This window comes from Mirounga leonina, unplaced genomic scaffold (assembly GCF_011800145.1).
Source record: "Mirounga leonina isolate KUSES-001 unplaced genomic scaffold, KU_Mleo_1.0 Mir_180, whole genome shotgun sequence".
Taxonomy (NCBI): domain Eukaryota; kingdom Metazoa; phylum Chordata; class Mammalia; order Carnivora; family Phocidae; genus Mirounga; species Mirounga leonina.
Window position 1 is genome coordinate 4,292,715 of NW_023270469.1, and position 15,936 is coordinate 4,308,650.

At 54.3% G+C, this 15,936-nt stretch overlaps 1 protein-coding gene across 1 annotated transcript in view; it reads left to right on the plus strand.

Annotated features, from left to right (window-relative positions):
- The window catches only part of MEAK7 (MTOR associated protein, eak-7 homolog), a 55,957-nt gene that overhangs the window by 10,800 nt on the left and 29,221 nt on the right, over positions 1-15,936 (plus strand). The window contains exon 4 of the mRNA XM_035024676.1: positions 1,357-1,446. Coding sequence (XP_034880567.1) covers positions 1,357-1,446 — 90 coding nt within the window. The remainder of the gene's footprint in view (positions 1-1,356; positions 1,447-15,936) is intronic.

A 15,936-nucleotide genomic window follows, 5' to 3' on the forward strand; every position in this document is an offset into this window, starting at 1 on the left:
GCTTCTATAATATGCATGTGTGTATCCCCAGAACTCAAGGTCATGCGTGACAAGGGGGTGGTTTTGTAAACCATTTCTCGGCGACCCCCCCAGTTTCTCTGTGTCATTTTTGGGGCATAGTTCTCCGTGGTGCTCTCAGGTGTCTGGATGTCTGGCAAGCAGAAGCACCGACTCTCTTTTTAAGGATGTTTGTGTAGCAAAGGGCCTTGTTAGATGTAGCGTCTTCCTCCTATAGCCAAAGGCAGTGTGGTTTTCTGCCCACCACGACACAGAGTCTCACTCCAGGACAGAGGTCAGGCAGGCTTCCTGCAGCAGAAGAGGCTTGGGTTTCCTGAGCTCAGGGTTCCTCTGTGGGGAGGAGCATGCTCGGCCACTTCTCATCGCCCCCCAGGGGCCTGGGGCAAAGGGGACAGATGCAGACCTGAAGCTCGGGTTGCTGTGGGGCTGTGAGTCATGAACCCTTCCTCTGACCCAGAGGGCTCGTGTCTTCTGTCTGCGGCCTTGGACCTGGTAGGCTAGCTCATTGTGCTAGGTAGTCTAGGTACCTGGCATGTGCAGGGTAGTCTCTGCTTGTCCACGGTCCCTGGGCCACTCTGAGGTCCTCCCCAGCTTTACTCCAGTGACCGCACAACATTCCCTCATTTTGCTTTTCTGTCCCTCTTTGGACCAATCTTCCATTGTCAGAAACACAGATTATTTCTGATGTTTTCACTATTTATCCAATGCTGCAACGAGCACTCTTGGAGCTAAACTTTGCTCTCATGTGACTCTTTCCATGCCATAAGTCAGAAAGAAGTAGAGCAACAGGACCCCTGGTTTTGGCTCATCATGGCTCTTGATCCCATCACAGATTGAGGCCTAACGGATCAGAGCTGCTGGGGTACTCCCCACCGCGTTCCCCACTGGCCCCTAGAACCGTGCCGGCCTTCCCATCTTCCCGAGTCCCCCTGGGGAGCACCTAACACACTCAACTCTACAGGAAGAGTCATCCCTCTGACTGTCACCAGACCCTGAGCTCTTTGAGGACAGAGATGTCCTTATCCTTGTGTCCGCAGCACCTGGCACATAGTAGGTGCTCATCTAATGTTGGCTGAACCTCTGCGGGGGGCCATGAATCAAACCAAGAGGATGCCCAGATACTGTACTTCATGGTATTGAGCCCACTGGCTCTCTCTCACCATTATTGTACCCTAAGAGGTGTTGTGAGTGTTGTGAAATCGCATCTAGTGTGAGGAGCCAAACAGGAGACAAAGGAAAGCTAGGACTTGGGGGGCTGCCCTGAGTCAGCTCCTTGACCCCCTAAGTCATCCCCTCTGGGAAAGGCTGCTACATTTTACTTTTACTTTCTGTTGATAGAATATACACAGAGCAGCGCGGATCACGTTGTTGGCATTGAGCGCCACGTTACCAGCCCCACCTCGTGCCTCCCTGAGGCCCCCTGCAACGGTAAGCATTATCCTGACTTCTCAAAGTGTGGATTCATTGTCCTGTTTTGTGTGCCAAGCACACACATGCACGCGCACACACACGCACACCGCGTGCTCTTTTGTGTCCGGTTCCCCTGACGCGGCGTGACATTCGTGGGACCCAGCCCTGTTGCCCTGTGCACTTGTAAGCCCTCCTTTGTGCTGGGTGGTTTTCTGTCCTATGGATAGACCGCATTTTTTTTTCTCACCATTCTATCGTTGATGGGCATTGGGGTCATTTCCAGGGTGAGTCGTGCTGCTGAGAACATTCCAGTACAAGTTCTTACACGTGTACCCGTCCTGCTGTGTGTGTACCGAGGAGTGGAATGGCTCGTGTGCATCTGAGTCCAGCTGTACTAGATATTGCCACAGGGTCAGGAGCTGTTTATCCAATGAATGACTTTCTGGAATCAAAGAATCGGGGGGGGGGGGTGGACAGATAAAGCGAAAGCACGGCCACAGTCAGGGCTGGTGTCACGGTAGGTGTTTGGCCCCCTGCTGGGGTTTCATTCCCGGTGGGATTTAATGCTCTGTGGCAGCTATCTTGAAAGTCTTGATGATTTTATCTTTGCGTTTGTGTTTCGTAAGTGAAATGCGATGGGGACAGCAGAGCACGGGTGGGGGGCTTGGTGGCCCTGCCTGCCGGCACCTCCCTGCCTCCCGGCCCGCGCTGCAGCCACCGGCTCGCTGGCCCTCCCCGGTGATCACTGTTGCTCTCCACCGACTTGTCCGAGAGCATCCTGTGCCCCAGGGAGCGCATCATTAAATAATAAATTAAAAACACCGCGACAGGTGGGGGGTGGGGGGTGGGGGGCTGCAGAAGAAAGGCGAAAGGTTTTTCCTGCCTTTGAACGAGTAGGCACAGAGTTTCCCTTTGCCTTGGCGGCTGCTGGCCAGAGTTCATCCCACACTTGCTGTGGCCCAGGCCCTCTGCCAAGCACTCCGCACACGTGACCGCATTTAGCCTCTCGGCCCCCCTGGGAGCTCAGCCTTATTGTCATCATCCCCTTCTGCAGACAAGGAGACAGAGGCGGGTTGCTGGGAAGTCACCCTCCCGAGGGGTAGCCAGGAAATGGGCACTGGGTGGGTTTGAAAGCCTGTGCTCATTATCCCCTCAGGGTACCTGGCCTTCCTGCAGGGCAGGGTCCCCTTGCCCAGGGCGATCATCCAGGGGAAGCAGAAGAATGTCATGAAGAAGGCTCTCCCCACCCCCCGGCCTGGATGACAGCCAGGGTGGCCTCAGCAGGAGGCCTGGCTGCGTTTATGGCTGGGGGGTTGGCAGTCCCCCTGGGGCCGGAGAGGGGGCCGTGGGGAGGACGGCAGTCTGGAGGGACCCAGGGGTGTCCTGCAGCCCACAGCCCGAGGATGGCAGTGGCCACTGCAGAGCCTGGAAAGCTTTGTGAAATGATCATGAGGTTACAACTCATAATGCAGAAGAGGTCGGGTGGAGGCGCCTCGCTGGACACTGGGCCTTTGTTCCGGCAAGGACTGCTGGAGCACTTTGCTCATATCCTCTCCGGGAGGAAGGAAGCGAAGAAGATTTATCTCCCAGAGGCTAATCTACTTCCTTTGGAGAGGCCCCTATCTGTCCCACACAGAACTCTGAATGCCCCCCAAAGAATGCTTTGCAATGAGTTACTAAGGATCAGACATTGAAGGGCCAAGGATCTAGAGCTTGCTTAGAGAGTCTTAGGAAACGCACATTCGTGTGGGGGGGGGGGGGGCACGCTCGTGCGTACTCGAGCAAGTGCATGTGAGGCTTCTTTCCAAATAGCATTTTCACAAACACCTGTATAGTTCATCCTCCCAGCCTGCTGTGAGGTTTTGTTTGTTCATTTTGGTTGGTTGGTTTTTAAACAAGAGGAGAAGGAAAATGACAAGAGGCCGTAAGATTTTCCCTAAATCAGTAGCTCCGCTGGAAAGGGACCCAAGGTCGAGTTGAGGACCTCCCTCCAGGAAGGGAGGCTCTCAGCGGGGAGGGATGGGCAGGAAATGGTTAAGCAGTGTGCCCCTGGCTGCCCCTGCAGCCAGGGGGCCATGGAATGTGTCTGGCTGCAAGTTTCAAGGCAGGCTTGTTCTTTGCCAACTGCTGACTCTGGTTTCTGCTTCCGCACGGAAGCTGGGTTGGTGCTGCGGGACCCTGACCCCTCAGCCAGACCTGGTTGTATCAGGACTGGATGCCTGACCCAAGCCGGGCCAGTCAGTGTCTGTCCCCGGAAATTGTCGGCGGGACAGATCCTGGAACAGAGGAGATGAAATCTTGGGTGAGGCCAGCAACCTTGTGTCTCCCTTGAGGAGGCGGGTAGGGGCCTCCTGGGCTCCTTGGAGTTCTACAAATGTTCGAACGAGAGGATGCACTCGCATCCCTGAACCCCACGCATTATGTAGCTGGTCCTGTGTAAAGCCATTCAGGAAATTCCAATTACCAAAGGAGATTTAATGGAAGGACCAGGGGGTATGTCAGAGAACCCAAAGACAAGACTGTGGCTGGGCCTCACACGGCTGGAAGCAGGGCTTGAAAAACCAAGAGGAGTGACAGCAGAGCCCCGGGGCCCCATGTGACTGTCCAGGTTATGCACTCCTCGTGGAGACGGGGCTTTTGTTACCTGCAACTAAAGGAACCTGAGGGAGACAGACCTGGTTGGAAAGGTGGTCTTCCCATTCAAAAGCAGTGGGTTTCAGAATCCCCCTAGAATTTCAGGGGCCAGGGGAACCACGGAGGACAGGAAAAGTCCAGGGTGATTACAAGAAGGAAGAGGCATCCCCGGGGCAGATGTTTGGCAGAGAGCACCCCGCCCCCAGGCTGGGGGGTGGGTTGGTGGGAACTGGGAGCAAACTCCCATACATGCCATGTTACTAGGACGTGTGCAGACAGAGCCCAGGGTCCAGGGAGGAGTGCTCGAGGGCAGAGCACTGCAGCCCACGAACCTCAAAGGGGACGACTATAGGTGCCTGACAGGGAAGAGTTGGGTCTGGACCCGATCAGAGCAAAGAGAACCTTCTCTTCACCCAGGGCAGCCAAGGGGCCCCATCAGCTGCACACACAGAAGAGCCACGAAGCACCCTTGGTACCTCTCAGTAAGGTCTCTGCACGGCTGCCTTTTGGTGCTGATCGTTGTGTTCGGGAACCAACTGAATCCTGTTCTTTCTCCATCATGAGTTCATATATTCCCGTCCCTCCTGAACCCCCAAAGACCCCCATCTCCAAGCACGGGGGCGGGAGCAGGTCTTCAACAGATGCACTTTGAGCGGACACAAACATTCGGTTGGAAACACTCTTATCTGTGGGTTTTGCCTTTGGATCTGGCTGTGTGTCCTGGCCGCGTCGCTGCACATCCATCTGAGCCATGAATACAACCCCATGCTGAAGACAGGTGTCCTTTTAGTGAATCTCTGAGGGTGGCATGGTCCTGGGCACCCTCAACACAAGGTGTGTGGGTGATTTCTTGCTTTTTTTAAAAAATATTTTTATTTTATTTTATTATTTTTTAAAGATTTTATTTATTTATTTGAGAGAGAGAGAATGAGAGACCAAGAGCATGAGAGGGAGGAGGGTCAGAGGGAGAAGCAGACTCCCCGCCGAGCAGGGAGCCCGATGCGGGACTCGATCCAGGGACTCCAGGATCATGACCTGAGCCGAAGGCAGTCGCCCAACCAACTGAGCCACCCAGGCGCCCTTTATTTATTTATTTGAGAGAGAGAGAATGAGACAGAGCACATGAGAGGGAGGAGGGTCAGAGGGAGAAGCAGACTCCCTGCTGAGCAGGGAGCCCGATGTGGGACTCGATCCCGGGACTCCAGGATCATGACCTGAGCCGAAGGCAGTCGCCCAACCAACTGAGCCACCCAGGCGCCCTGATTTCTTGCTTTTTGTTTCTGGAAGGTGGTCATACCGCTTTTACAAGGAACAAATAAATATGCATGAAAATGGTCGAATGAACGTGCATCCGGGATGCCGCATCAGCAACGAGATCCGGTTCTCGGTGCAGCATCTGCCCGACATTTTTAGCAGCCGCTCTGCTGTGGGGCTTCCTGCTCGCTCCTGGCCCTTGGCTCCATATATCCTTCCCTGTGATGAGGGTGGCGGGACCCTGCCCGCCTCTCTCCAGCAGCCAGGAGACGGCCGGGGTGTCCCTGGGAGGGGACCGAACTTGTGCCCAACAAGAAACCGGGACTCCCAAATCCGGAGATGAGATTTCGAGCAGTGGAGGCAGGTGCTTCCAGAGACGCTAGCCACCAAGGTCCTCAAGGCGTGTCTGGGGAATTCCTTTCAGGAACGCGGAGGCAACTGGCCTTTCTGTTCCGGAAGGGTCACCGTTTGCGTCACATTCCCTGTCCCAGGGACTGCCCTGATTACACTCGTGAGTGACGGAGTCAGAAGGAAGTGATTTAAGCAAGCAGAGTGGGCAGAAAGGACACTGGGCTAAAAATGCCAACCTGGCAGCCCTGACTGCCCATGAATTTGCAAGTTGGTGACATTTTGGTGTTTCTTTGTTCAAGTTCTGGCTTGTCTGCTTGGGGGGTGTGTGTATCCAGACTTCCCAGGGTGGCCCCGGGGGGCCCAGATCCCGCAGGATGATGCCGCCTCCCCAGCCCATGGAAGTCGTGGGGACACAAGCCCATGGTGGAGATTGGGAGCAGGCAGCGCACCAGACCTGGGGTCCCAAGGGGCGCAGGCTGGGAGACGCAGCAGGGAGGAGAGCGCGGTGGTCTAATGAGGGCTCGGGCATCGCCCAGCCTGCCTCAGCTTCAGAGCTTGGGCAAGTCACGGGGCCGTCTGCATCTGTTTCCTTGTCTGTATCGTGGGGACAGTAGCTTCTCCTTCAGAGGGGCGCTGTGAGGATGACACATTATGCATCCAAAGCGCAAGCGCTGTCCTTTACGTCCCCGGCCCAGGTTCACAACAATCGCGTGTTCCAGAGAGGGTGGAGTTCCTACCTTTCTGTGGGCAGGAAAGAAGGTCAGGGGAAGGAGTAACCTTTACGTAAAGTCAATCATGTCCTGGGAACTTTACGTTTTAGTTACTCCAAGAATCCTGTGAGGCAGGGCAGGACTTTTTAAAATGTGACGTCCTCGCAAATTCCCTGGGGGGATCTCGTTAAATCGTAGATTCCAACTCAAGAGGTCTGGGGGTGGTGGCTGAGACTCCGCATTTCTTAGACTCTCAGCCCAGGCTGCTGCTGGTCCCCGACCACACTGAATGACAAGAAGGTAGACGACTCTGACGGCGGAGTTGCCCATTTCACGGGGGAGGAAACAGGTGGAGTGAGGAAACCAAGTTTTGCATTTGACGGAATTCACGTCCAGGGCTTTGGTGTGGAAATGAGAGGAACTACCCACGGAGACAGCCGCAACCCGTTTCTGACCTTTTATTTTATTTTATTTTTTAAAGATTTTTATTTATTTATTTGAGACAGAGAGAATGAGAGACAGAGAGCACGAGAGGGAGGAGGGTCAGAGGGAGAAGCAGACTCCCTGCCGAGCAGGGAGCCCGATGCGGGACTCGATCCCGGGACTCCAGGATCATGACCTGAGCCGAAGGCAGTTGCTTAACCAACTGAGCCACCCAGGCGCCCCGTTTCTGACCTTTTAAAAAGTCATAGTCAGAAATCCCAAGCCGCTGTGGTCCACACGTGGTTGTCGCGAAGTGGGCCGGGCCAACCTCGGGGGTGGGGCCTGCGTTATCCCCGCAGATTCACCCCTGCTTGCAGACAGCGGCGAGGGGTGAGTGGTGCTGCTTTGCTGGGTGTGTTGAAATGAGCAGAAAAACGGGACTAGCAAAGGCTAACCTCTGCCGAGCGCTGAGAGCCAGGTGCCATTTTAAGAGCTGTCCTTAATGCCTAGAATATAGGGTAGGTACACCACCCCAATTTTACAGATGGGGAAACTGAGCCAGTTTGAGAAGCAGCCCGGGCACACAACTGGGGGGTCTGCAGCGTGCCCTGTCTTTACCCGGAGGCTCTGCCATCTCGGGTCGATGGTGCGTGCATCACAACCAGCCATCCGATGCTGCAGGCGGAGGGCCTTTTTGACCTTACATTCAGTGAGTTTTGATCCCGTTCATAAGCTGGACGGGCTTCTCCTTTCATTATGGGACCTTTCGTTTCTTTGCCGCAGAGGGCAGCAGTTAAGTTCAGGGATTCCAGAAGCAAATCCCGGCTCAGACATTCTCATAGGATTTGGAGCAGGTCCGTTAGATTTTCTCTGCCTCAGTGTCCTTGGAAGTAGTAGGACTTGGTTAATGCCTGAGCCGGCCTCATGGAGCTGGGGGCTGATTAAATGAATCTGCGCTGGTGATGGGCTCAGAACAGGGCTTGGCGCATAGAGAACGCCATTTGTGTGCTTGGTCTGATTGCCTTTTAAAATAGCAACATCCCCATTTGCTCAAAGAACAGACTTCGGTTGGGAAATTCTTTTAATTGGTTCCTGGGGGACCAGACACGCAGTGTGCTCTGCTTCCAACTAGGAGACCCAGGCTCCAGCCTTGGCCCTGCCCTTCCTCACTGTGTGACTTGGCACAAATCACTAGATCTTTCTGAGCCCCGATTCCGACGTCTGTGAAATCAAGTGTCCTCCTTCCACACCCGATTGCTGTGAGCGTCCCCAGAAATACTGGCTGGAAGGCAATGGCTGAATCTGAGCCTCTTCTTTCTAACCAGTGAATCTGAGGCCCACACAGCCAAGGAAACATCGGAGGGGTGATTGTGTTTCTCAGAGCCTCGTGCATACCACCATTGGAAAGCCCTTGGGGTCGCTAAATAGCACGGCCTCAAAAGTCACAGCTGCTGGCTTTGCCTGTTTGCCACCTCCGGGGCTGCTGAGGGGCTGGGACTGTCATCTCCACGGTGGGGCTGGGGGAGGTATCCACAGGGCGTCAGCAACGCTCAGCCCTAACAAACGACAGTGTGCCCGTGCTCTCCGAGGGCCGCGGTCCCCGCTGCCAGTGCAAGAGGGCTTGGCCCACTGTCCCCACTCTGGGGCGTCACATGATTGCTGAGCCGGAGGCTCTGGCCTGTCTGGGCAGCCTCTTGGGCTGGCTGGGCTGCTGGAGGGCGGACGGTGCTTTCTAAGGGGCGTTTGCACAGAACCTGCTTATGCTCTTAGCTTGGCTGGTGCCGCTGAACAAAGATGGGAGCAGGGCCATGGGGCCAGTGGGGCTGCAGGCAGGGAGGAGGGGGGCTGGGGAGGAGCAGGAGAGGGGGAAACCACCCCCCCGCCTTCCGTGGCCCATGGGTTGAGATGCTTCTCTGCACAGACAGGCCACTGGTGAGAGGCTGTCACTCCCTGCTCTGGCCTGGGAGAGGGGGACATGGGGGTCAGGACTCAGCAGCCGCTGGGGCGTTTCTAAGGCAGAGTTCGTGCATGTGTAGGCTGAGGACCCCCTGCAGACCAGGACCCTCCGGAGATGCTTCTGGGCCAAGGTCAGCAATGCCCAGGACCTTCATTTTTCCATGCAAGTAAGGGATGCTTAGGAGTAACACAAAAAGTGAGTCATTGAGGTAAGGATTCTAATTATTAAGTTGCTGTCCGTGGGACCGGGAAAAAATATTAACAAAAGCGTATGCACGGGCCACCTGGCTGGCTCAGTCAGAGGAGCACGTGACTCTCGGTCTTGGGGTTGAGAGTTCAAGCCCTATGTCAGGTGTAGAGAGGACTTAAGTAAACAAAATGTCAACAAAAAGTATGCACGTCCTTCTCTGCCCCTCCAGGTGGGTCTGATGGCAGCACTGATTGGTCAGCTTAGATGGTGATAGTTTGGACCAGGGAAATGGGTTACGTTTATGAGAAGGGACACAGCGACAAGATGCAGGCAAGAGAACAGAGCTTAACGGCAGGACAGGTGGGAGAAGGGTGGGACTCTGGGACAGAGATGAGTGCAGAGGACACTTGTCACACTGTGGCCACCATGTCTCCTGAATCCCATTCCTGTTCGTGGGGACACACCCACCTGACAGTCAACTTGAGCTCTGAGCCAGTTCAGGTCCCGTGGGAAGCAGACACCCATTTGGAAGACACTTATGGGGTGTGACCCCTGTGATGGATCCAGGGACGAGGAGGAGCAGGTGGGAAACCTTGTGCCCGGAGGGCGGGTCTGACACCCGAGAGAGAAGCAGGAGGAGGCTCAGCCTGCAGGGCAGCGAGGAGCAAGTCTCAGCCAAGCCACGGGGAGCCCCGTGGTGAGTGAAGATGACCGTGTTGGGGTTCCCGGCTCTGTCATTGTCTGGGATCAGGAACACTGCCCGGTTCTGTCTCAGAGGGACAGCTGAGCAGTGCGCCCCCATGCCACAAACCCGAGAGCAGAGTAGCCCCAAAGAGGGTGGGTTCTGGAAGCAAATGTGCGTTGCAGGAGGTGAGGAGGGTCCCCGGATGAGGGCTGCCGGCGGGGGGGGCCCAGGGGACAGAGGCAGAAGTGCACTTGCAAACAGGCTGCCACCTGGCTGCCCCTGTCTGGCCCTCGGGGCCCCAGTGGCGGTGGTCTGGCTGGGGCTGTCTGCAACGTGGCAGGAAAGGACGCCGCAGCCCCTGCTTCCGGACGGCTGGGATCTCTTGGAGGACACAGCCCTTCTTCCTCCCAGAGGAGAGGAGATATGATGAGCATAGACTCCTCAGAGAAGAGCCAACCGCAGGCGGACCTGCGGCGGGTCAAACGGCGGCCTCCAAGAAGACATGTCTGAGCCCTAACCTCCCGGGACCTGTGCACGTGACCTTATTCGGAAAGAGGAGTTTTGCAGATGTCATGAAGGATCTCAAGATGAGCTCATCCTGGATCAGGCCAGGCCCTGAATCTAATGACCAGTGTGTCCTGCCAGGAGACAGCAGAGAAGTCACAGACGTGGACAAGGCCGTGGCCTGGAGGACGGCCAGCAGCCACCAGAAGCCAGGAGAGGCCCAAAGTGCATTCTCTCCCAGAGCCCCAACAGGAAACCAACCCACCAAGTTGATTTGGGACTCTGTCCTCTGGGAGAAAATACATTTCTGGAGTTCGAAGCCACCCGGCTTGTGGTCCTTTGTTAGAGTGGAGCCCGGAAGCAGTCCCAATACCCAGTCCCGAAAAATCAAGCTTCAGCCCTGGAGGACGATCACTGACACCTGCCATCTGAGAAGGGGCAGAGCAGGTAGAGAGGGCTGGGAGGCACCAAACCCCGGAGCCAAACCACCTACGCATCCCTGCATTTTGCCTGTGGGGAACTATAGGTACAGGGACCGCCTAGGGCAATGCTTGGTCTCCTGGGAATCTTGTTAACATGCAGGTCCTGAGTCACACTCGTCTGGGGCAGGCCTGAGAGCCTGCATTTGCAAGGGGCTCCCAGAGACGCAGCGGGTCTGTGCACCAAACTGAGCCCAGAGGCCTTGGGCTGGTGTGTGTCTGAGTGCTCCCTGGACGATGGCCCGAGGCACCAGTCCTGACAGATTCTGACTTTCTGGGACCAATCCCTGGAATCCACATATTTGACCACTTCCCAGGACACTGAATTTAGTGTGTAGGACTATATGGGTTTCTGCGATGGTCCGATCTGGGAAGACAGCGGTCTCTGAGGGAGTCTGAGTCCCCTCCTGATGGAGGCAAGGAAAACAGTATCCATGTTTTTTGAGCATCTATCCTGTGCCAAGTCCTGGGATAGAAAGCCTTATATTCATTCGTGTATTTAATCCTCAGAACAGCTCCTGGGAGGCAGCTCTTGTTCTTACCCCATTTTATGGATGGGGAGAGTGAGGCTCAGGGAGACAAAACATCTTACCCGGGGTCCCACAAACACGCGGCAGAGTGGGATCCCAGCCAGCCAGCTGTGTGACAATGCACAGTGCCCCCCAGCTCACGCCATCTGACTGCACCCCTTCCCTGGGTCTTGGTGGGTATAGCTCCGTTTAGGCCGGAGCTTCTCAAACGTTGATGTGCCCGTGAATAACCCAGTAAAACTCAAGTTCTGGCTCCAGGTGATGCCAACACCATTGCCCTCAGATCCGCATGGGTTAGCAGCCATCTGCAGGGTCCATCTGCAATTACGCATAGGGGAGGAGAGACCAGGGGTCCCTGGGGAGGGGGGGGGGCAGGGTCAGACCACAGGCAAACCCATTCTGTTTTCCAGCCATTTTAGCACCTGGAATTACGGAGCAATTGGCATTTAACAGAGCTGAGTCGATAAGCACCTGCTAACGGATTTGTTTTGAAAACTAAACAGCTGTCCACTTGCCTCGTTAATCTCATTACGCACCTGCTTAGAGTTACCATCTCCCGCAATTCAGTGGCCCTGCCTAATGAGGATGGAGGGGGGCTCACTCCACATCGGCAGCGGGGTCGTGTCATTGAAGACAGAATGGGGGGAAACCTGGTGGGGCCCCCTTTACAAAACCGTGCCCTCGGGGATGTTAGTGGATGAGCACCGGTGTGGGATTCCGGCCCCCTTCTTTCGTCGAGGAAGGTGTGGAGAACCGGCCAGTCCAGCATGAAGTCATCCCAGGTCTGTAGTAACACAAGGAATGCGAGCGTTCTACAAAACAATGCATTCTGTTTATTGTTTTTTTTTTTTAAATCTCATTTTTCTAAGACTTAGTTGTTGAAATGGTTTTACTTGATGAAACAGAAGCAAGATACAGTATTATTATTTTTAAACGGCCTTTTAACATTGTAGCAGCCCCTTGATGTTTCAACTGGCCTGTGAAATCCACAAGTCCAGAAACTCAACAACCGGCCATTTGTGCAAAGGCATGTGTCCAAGAATGCTAAAATGCAGGGTTGTGCAGAGAAGCAGAAGATGGGAAGCAACCAAAACACTCGTCCGTAAGGGTTTGGCTCAATTATATATTCTTGGATGGCAGCACGTTATGAAAATAAGGGGTTGCGTGAGCTCCAGGGAGGGGTGTATTGTTTGGTACATGGAGGAAAGAGACAAGGTGTGACGCTGGTTGTCGTCGGCTTCTGGTGTGTGTGTTTAAGGGGTGTAGATGCAGTCGGATGTGGTTTCCGAGACCAGCTCTGGGAAAAACCCCGAGAAGCTTCTGGTCTTGGCTGCCTTTGGGGAGCAAGACTGGGAAGGAGTGTCGAGATTTCCCTTTTATTTTATCTTCTCTTAGGGCGTTTGAAATTGTTACTGTGTTGGTGTGTTAATGTTTCAACACACAAGTTAACAAAGTGAACCTCTGGGAGCCCTAGCTGGATGGAGATGCTAGTTTGAGATCCGGGAAGGAAATACACAGGCTGAGGCTATTGACGTGGGATTTTGCTGCTTTTTACCTGGACAGAGTAGAGCTGATGCTCTTAAAGTCCCCACGGGCTGGTACGGATGGAGGTTGTCAGAACACATGCAGAGTTTGGGCCCATGCTTCTTTTTTTTTTTTTTTTTAAAGATTTTATTTATTTGAGAGAGAGAGAATGAGAGACAGCATGAGAGGGAGGAGGGTCAGAGGGAGAAGCAGGCTCCCTGCCGAGCAGGGAGCCCGATGCGGGACTCGATCCAGGGACTCCAGGATCATGACCTGAGTCGAAGGCAGTTGCTCAACCAACTGAGCCACCCAGGCGCCCGGGGCCCACACTTCTTTAAGACTTTGGTTCTTAGGGTTGGGTGTGCATCTGAATCGCTGGGAGGGTTCCTTAAAACGTAGCTTGTCCGGCCCCCCGCCACCATCTCTGATTCCTGACGTCTGTATGGGGCACAAGCATCTGCATTTCTCCCAAGCTCCCCGGTGATGTGGATGCTGCTTGCTCGGGACCCCACATTGAGGACCACAGCTCTGAGGGTCCCTACCCTGCCGTTGGGTATTTCTCTCCCCAGATAATTCACTAGCCCTTCTGCACAAAGCAACCAGCAGCGGGTGGGGGGACTCGCTAGGCTGTTTCATGGTTAATGAGGAAAACTGAGCAAGGATTTCAGCCCAGGCTGCAGCTGAGCACCCACGCCTAAACCACACCAGATCAGAGATGCCGGAACCTTTCAGCATGGCCTCAGCCTCGGGTAGCTGAAAAACACTGCAGGGGAGGTTTTGAGTATGGGTTGTGCATCATGTCCCGGGGCTGCTGTGGCCGAGTACCCCAGCCGCGTGGCCTCACCCGGCTCTGGAGGCCCGGAGTCCGAAATCAAGGTGGCTCTCAGCAGCACTGGTCCTTCAGAGGCCAGAGGCAGGATCTGTCCAGGCCCCCGCCCCCAGCCTGTAGACGGCCACCTTTTCCCCATCTCCTCACATCGTCCGCCCCGTGTGTGTCTGTCTCTGTGTCCAAATCTCCTTTTTGTAGGAACACCTGTCCTATTGGATTAGGGGCCCACCCTGCCCCAGTGTGACCTCATCTGAACTAATGACATCTGCAATGACCCTATTTCCAGATGAGGTCACATTCTGAGTCCGGGCGTTAGGACTTTGGCATATGAATTGAGGGGATAGAATTCAGCCCATCGGGGAACCTGGGTGGCTCAGTCAGTTAAGCCTCCGACTCTTGGTTTCGGCTGAGGCTGTGATCTCAGGGCTGTGAGATCGAGCCCCGTGTCAGGCTCCACACTCAGCGTGGAATCTGCTGGAGATTCTCTCTCTCCCTCTGCCTGCTCGCATGCTCGCTCTCTCTCAAATCTTAAAAAAAAAAAAAAAAAAAAAAAAGCAGCTCATAACAGACTGGGCATCAAGTTTGCTTTTTCAAACTGTAATGTGCAGCAAATTACTTGGGGGGACCTTCTTAGAACACAGATTGTGATTCAGTAGGTCTGGGGCAAGACCTGAGACCCAGGCTTCCTAACCAGAATCCCAAGATTGAGGATCAGGTGACACTAAGGATTTCTGTTAATGGTATTGTGGTTGGATAGGAAAGGGTCCTATTTCACAAAGAGATGCAGATGGACCTATTTAAGGCTGAACATCAGGATGACTCTGGTTTCCTTTTAAATACTATGAACAGTAGGAAATACGGCAGAACGTTAACAATTGTTGTATCTAGGTAGTGGGTATAAGAGGATTTGTTTTATTCCACTTTTCCTTATGTTAAACTTTTTTTCTTAATAAATGAAAAAAAATCTTTCCAGGTGAGTCTAAGGGGGCGGTGGGGGCTAAGTACCTCTGGCAATGGATGGATGGAAAGACAGACAGACGGACGAGTGGGGGTGGGGGACACATGAGTGGGGTGCTGGTTTGCAGGGGGCCCCCTGAGTGCTCTGGGAACAAGAGCGATGCACACCAGCACCTTCTCCAGGAGGGTACCTAATTCTTCCCCCAGCGCCCCTGCCTGCTGTTTGCCTGCGCCTGAGCTCGGGGAGGTGTCGGGAGAGGGGCGGCCTTCTGGGATCCCCCTGCTTGCTTCACTCACTCTGGGGGCGGGGACAGTTGATGTTTCTGAGCAGTAGGACTTGCTTCTGTGTCCGCACGCTTAGCACAGTGCCCCGCACGCAGCAAATGGGTTGAGTGCGTGGACGGGGGTACACTTACTCCAAGGAACGGGGCTCCTCCAGAGAAGCCAGGCTCGGGGAGGTCAGGTGACCCGTCCCACCGGGGACCTGGGGTCTGAAGTCCGCCAGGGCTGTCCAGTGAAAACATTATGCTGTTTCCCATACAGGAAGCCCCATACAGGAATCTAAACGTGCTAGTGGCTGCATTCTAAGATGTGAAAAGAAATGGGCGACATGAATTCTAGTTTCTATTTAACCTGATACAGCTAAGATATTATTCCAACATGTTATCTCTACTTTAAATTTTGGAGAGGTAGCATGAGGGAGAGCCTTGTGGTCAGGGACTTGCTCTGCACTTGATGGCATGACGGCTGCACGCGCCGACACGTGGGATGAAGGGACAAGGATCCTGCACACACATCACATCCGTGATTATGGAGGGTGTCACCAAGCGCAAAGCTGAGTGAACCTCTCTGTCCTGTCCTTGCAACTTCCTGTGAAACTGTATTTCAAAATGAAACTTAATGAGATATTTTACAATTAAAATTTTTGTCTTAAACAATTTTAAAAGTTAAAACAAAACCAAACAACCCAAACTGGTCTCTGAACTCTGGTGGGTTTCATGCTGCCAGCACATTGGGACCAGCCAGCGTTCCTGTGCCCCATGGCATTGGACGCAGCTCCTGCAAACTTTGCTCCTTCCCTCTGGCACAGCGTCATGGGGGATGGGTTCTCGGAGGCTTGGTCTGTCCCTCCCACTCGCCAGGTATCTGGTAGACCAGTCACTTAGATAAGTTACTGCCACCCTCTGAGCCTCAGTTTGCCTTGTCTGCAGAGTGGGACGAATAGTGGTGCTTTTCCTGCTGGGCTGTTGAGATCCCAAGTGCTGGACGCTTCCCACAGGCCTGGCCCATGGCTCACTGGTGGCGACATTCACCACTGTTGCAGTATTTGAGATCCAAAACGGCAGCTTCCTCTGGTTCCCTTCCATCTTTAATACCCTACTGCCTCTCTCTGCTGGCCTTCCCAAGCCAAGCCCCCAAGTTCCCCACACATCTCTGCTTGTTTTAACTGCTGGGCAGGAAGTAGGATAACCCCTCTGTGTA